A 3,671-nucleotide genomic window follows, 5' to 3' on the forward strand; every position below is an offset into this window, starting at 1 on the left:
ATCTTGGCATTTGAATTTCTAACGAATTTTTGGGAAATAACTTTGCAGCTTCTCATCACACAGCACTGTTCCCTCTGAATAGAGATAATTGCTTCGCTGGGTGCTCAGCCGACCAAGAATAGCGCCCCCCCCCCCCCCCCCCCATAAACACTTCTGGTGAATATCAGACATCTTCCCCGAAGTGCACGCGAGGACCCGTTCTCTGAGGGTCATTACCAAGTGGTCAGAGAGGGTGAGGGCGGGGGATGGAAAGTGCTGGAGAGAAAGCCAAGCCTCCCGGCCCGAGAGGACGTCGCGGCGGCCATCTCAGCGGTGAGAGAAAAGCTACTGATACGGATTCGTCTGAGCGGCGGGCTGCATTTCCCCAGAAATCCAGGAAGACATGCTCACCCATGGACCCGGGGGGGCGGGGCGCGGAGGATTTAAAGAGAGAGAGAGATGCTTAAGGGCCTTGCAGGGCCCCGTCTCTGCTCCCCTCTGCACACCACCCGCCTGCGACCGTCCCGTGTGCACACAGGACCAGCGGCAGGGGCTTCGGCGGAGACGCCTGTGGTCCCGGGGCCCTGGTCTCCTAATGGGTCCGAAAGGGCCACTTCCAGCCTCGGGGCGGCCGGTGCTGGGGCTGCGCTGGGGAGGCCGGACGCGATCCTGGGAGAGAGCAACGCGTGTCCCCCCCGCCGCCCCTCACCTGCTGCAGGACCTGGGCGGCGGTCTCCAGGGAGCAGTCGAAGATCACGTGGAACTCGCGGGCCCCCTTCATCTCCTTGAGCAGGGCCTTGGTGTCCTGGGTCCCGGGTGGCAGCTGCCGGATCCGGAGCCGGAGGTTGTGTCTGGAGGGCGCCTTGATGAGCTCCTGCAGGCGGATCAGACCTGCAGAGGCCGGAGGACATGTGTTCATTCCAGCAACTCCCATCGTCCCCGAAAGGTAGACAGAGGGCCCCCCCGCCCCCGTCCCCGTCCAGGTCACATTGCTGATGGCCCGAGTGTGGTTCCCCTGCCGGGCGGATACACTGTGTGGCCGCGTGTGTGGGAAGCATGTGGGGGACGCATGGCTGTGTGTGGGGGACGTGGTCGTGTGTGTGGGATGTGTGGTCGCATGTGGGGGATGCATGGCTGTGTGTGGGGTACACGGGCCGGGACACACACTCTCCCAAGCACACCAGGAACGCATTGGGGCGCAATCATCCTCTGCAGCCGACACCCCACACCTGTAACAAATGACGTCCATGCCTCTCACATGGGTGTAAACAGGAAGTTGCTCCGTGCGACAGGGAACACCTGCCCCTCCACCAGCCGGGGGTGGGGGGCACTTCGTGGGCTGTGACCCCTGGGGGCCCCGCCAGGGTTTCTCAGTGACGAGGTTTCCCGGCTGAGGAGCCGGTGGCCCTAAGTCAGCGGTTCTCAACCTGTGGGTCTGGACCCCTTTGGGGGTCGAACAACTCTTTCACAGGGGTCGCCTAAGACCATGGGAAAACACATCTATAATTACATACTGTTTTGTGATTAGTCACTACGCTTTAATGATGTTCAGTGTGTAACAATGGAAATACATCCTGCAGATCAGATATTCACATGACGACTCATAACAGTAGCAACATGACAGCGATGAAGCAGCAACGAGAATAACTTTATGGCTGGGGGTCACCACAACACGAGGAGCTGTATTAAAGGGTCGCGGCGTCAGGAAGGTTGAGAACCGCTGCCCTCAGTGATGGCGTCCTCCCCACGGAACCTCCTTAGAAGTGGCTCCTGGGCTCTCGCTGACGGGGCGGCTTGTTGACGTGGGGAATCCTTTCTCCATTAAAATAAAGAGGCCACAGATGCCTCAGAGACGGCGGCGAGGGAAGCGAACAGCCTTTGACCCCCTCCTGCCGCCTGCAGGGAGGGGCGCGCGGCCCCACGCTGGCGGGATGTGTGCTTTCCCGCGAGTAGGGCTGTGAGTGGCACTGGCTTCTGTTTGTTTTTTAAAATATGTTTTTTATTGATTTCAGGGAGGAGGGAGAGACAGAAACAGCAGTGGAGAGAGAGGATCGCTGATCGGCTGCCTCCCGCGCGCCCCCCACTGGGGATGGAGCCCACAGCCTGGGCCTGTGCCCTGACTGGGGATCGAACCCAGGACCCTTCAATCCGCAGGCCGACGCTCAGCCCCTGAGCCACCCCGGCCAGGGCTGGTTGTGCCGGTTTTTAACAGAAGTGCTTATGGGCGCGACGCACAGTGACACCCCGCTCCCCGTTACCTCGGCTGCTCTGTCGACTCAGCCGGCCACGCCCGTCACGTGGAAAATTGACTTAAAAAAAAAATCACGCAGCTCTGTGCCCTCGGGAACTGTGGGCTGCGGGAACCAGTTGGAAACGCTGAGCTCCGTCATGTTCAGATGGAAACGGCGGCGTGCGCGGTGGGAGACGCGGCCGCTGGGCCAAAGCCACCTGCCCGGCCTGCCCGGGGGCCTTCATCTCCTGGTTTCCAGCTCTTCCCGCCGAAGGCACATCCTCGGGCTCCCATGTCCAGAGGTTCCTCCAGGACCAGGCACGGGTGGCACTGATGTACGAGTGCAATGGGAGGGCGAGGATGCAGGAGGCGGGAGGCCACCAAGCCCTGCACTCATCACCCCCCTAAATGCTCCAGCCTGAAACTGGATGTGAGCCGGCTGCCTTCCTGGCACCTGCTTCTTGTCAAGTCAATCAACACGATGGAAGGCGCTCAGGGCCAATCAGGAGCAGCGGCCTCCTCCCGACCCACCTGTCCGATGCGCACTGAGGGCGGGACAGGACCAGCCGAGGACGGGAGCCCGCGAGTCCTCACGGCCGCCCGTGAAGCAAGCGCCGCGTCTCCCAGAGCCAGGGAGCGAAGCCAGGCCCCAGCAATCAGTGGCTCCTGAGGCCCTGGGGCAGCGGGAGGGGTGGACCCCACTGTCCTCAGGGAGCCCCGCCCCCCCACCTCCCGTCAGCGTCCCCCTCACACACAGAGACAGCTGGAGCCGGGAACAGGAGCAGCTGAGTTATCTGATGAGACGGGAACTTAGAGACAGGGCCCCACTCTTCCTTCTTTTTTAAAAAAATATTTTTATTGATTTCAGAGAGAGGAACAGAGAGAGATGGAAACATCAATGATGAGAGAGAATCATGGGTCACCTGCCTCCTCTAGGCCTCCTACTGGGGATCGAGCCCACCACCCGGGCATGTGCCCTGACGGGAATCGAACCCAGGTCCCTTCGGTCCGCAGGCCGACGCTCTATCCACTGGGCACACCAGCCAGGGCCATCCTTCCTTCTTCCCTTCCTGGCCACTCCGCGTCCCCTGGCATTTCCTACCCTCCTGCTCCGCCATCTCTCTCTCTCTCTCTCACACCCACACACACACTCCGCTGGAGCAGGACCACAGGGAGGCCCGTGTGGCCCTCACAGGAAACAGGAGACATTTAAAACGCGGCGTGTGCCCTGCAGGGCCTGCTCTTTCGCGTGGCGGACGGAACGCCAATCCTGCGTGTCTTCTTGTTGTGCTGACGCGCACGCATCTGTTTGGCATTTAAAGCTGAAACGTTTCCTCACTCCATTGGCTTTCCGGGGGCTCCCTGTGCGCCGGGCCCCCCGCTAATGGCCGAGGGTGTGCGTGGACACATGGCGCTCCGGTCCTCACGCCGCACAGGACACGGGCCGCCGGCTCTCGCGCCC

At 61.4% G+C, this 3,671-nt stretch overlaps 1 protein-coding gene across 1 annotated transcript in view; it reads right to left on the bottom strand.

Moving 5' to 3' along the window:
* The window catches only part of GRIK1 (glutamate ionotropic receptor kainate type subunit 1), a 74,444-nt gene that overhangs the window by 63,881 nt on the left and 6,892 nt on the right, over positions 1-3,671 (bottom strand). Inside the window, exon 4 of the mRNA XM_015564137.1 lies at positions 689-870. Coding sequence (XP_015419623.1) covers positions 689-870 — 182 coding nt within the window. The remainder of the gene's footprint in view (positions 1-688; positions 871-3,671) is intronic.

Source organism: Myotis davidii, unplaced genomic scaffold (genome assembly GCF_000327345.1).
Source record: "Myotis davidii unplaced genomic scaffold, ASM32734v1 scaffold552, whole genome shotgun sequence".
NCBI lineage: Eukaryota > Metazoa > Chordata > Mammalia > Chiroptera > Vespertilionidae > Myotis > Myotis davidii.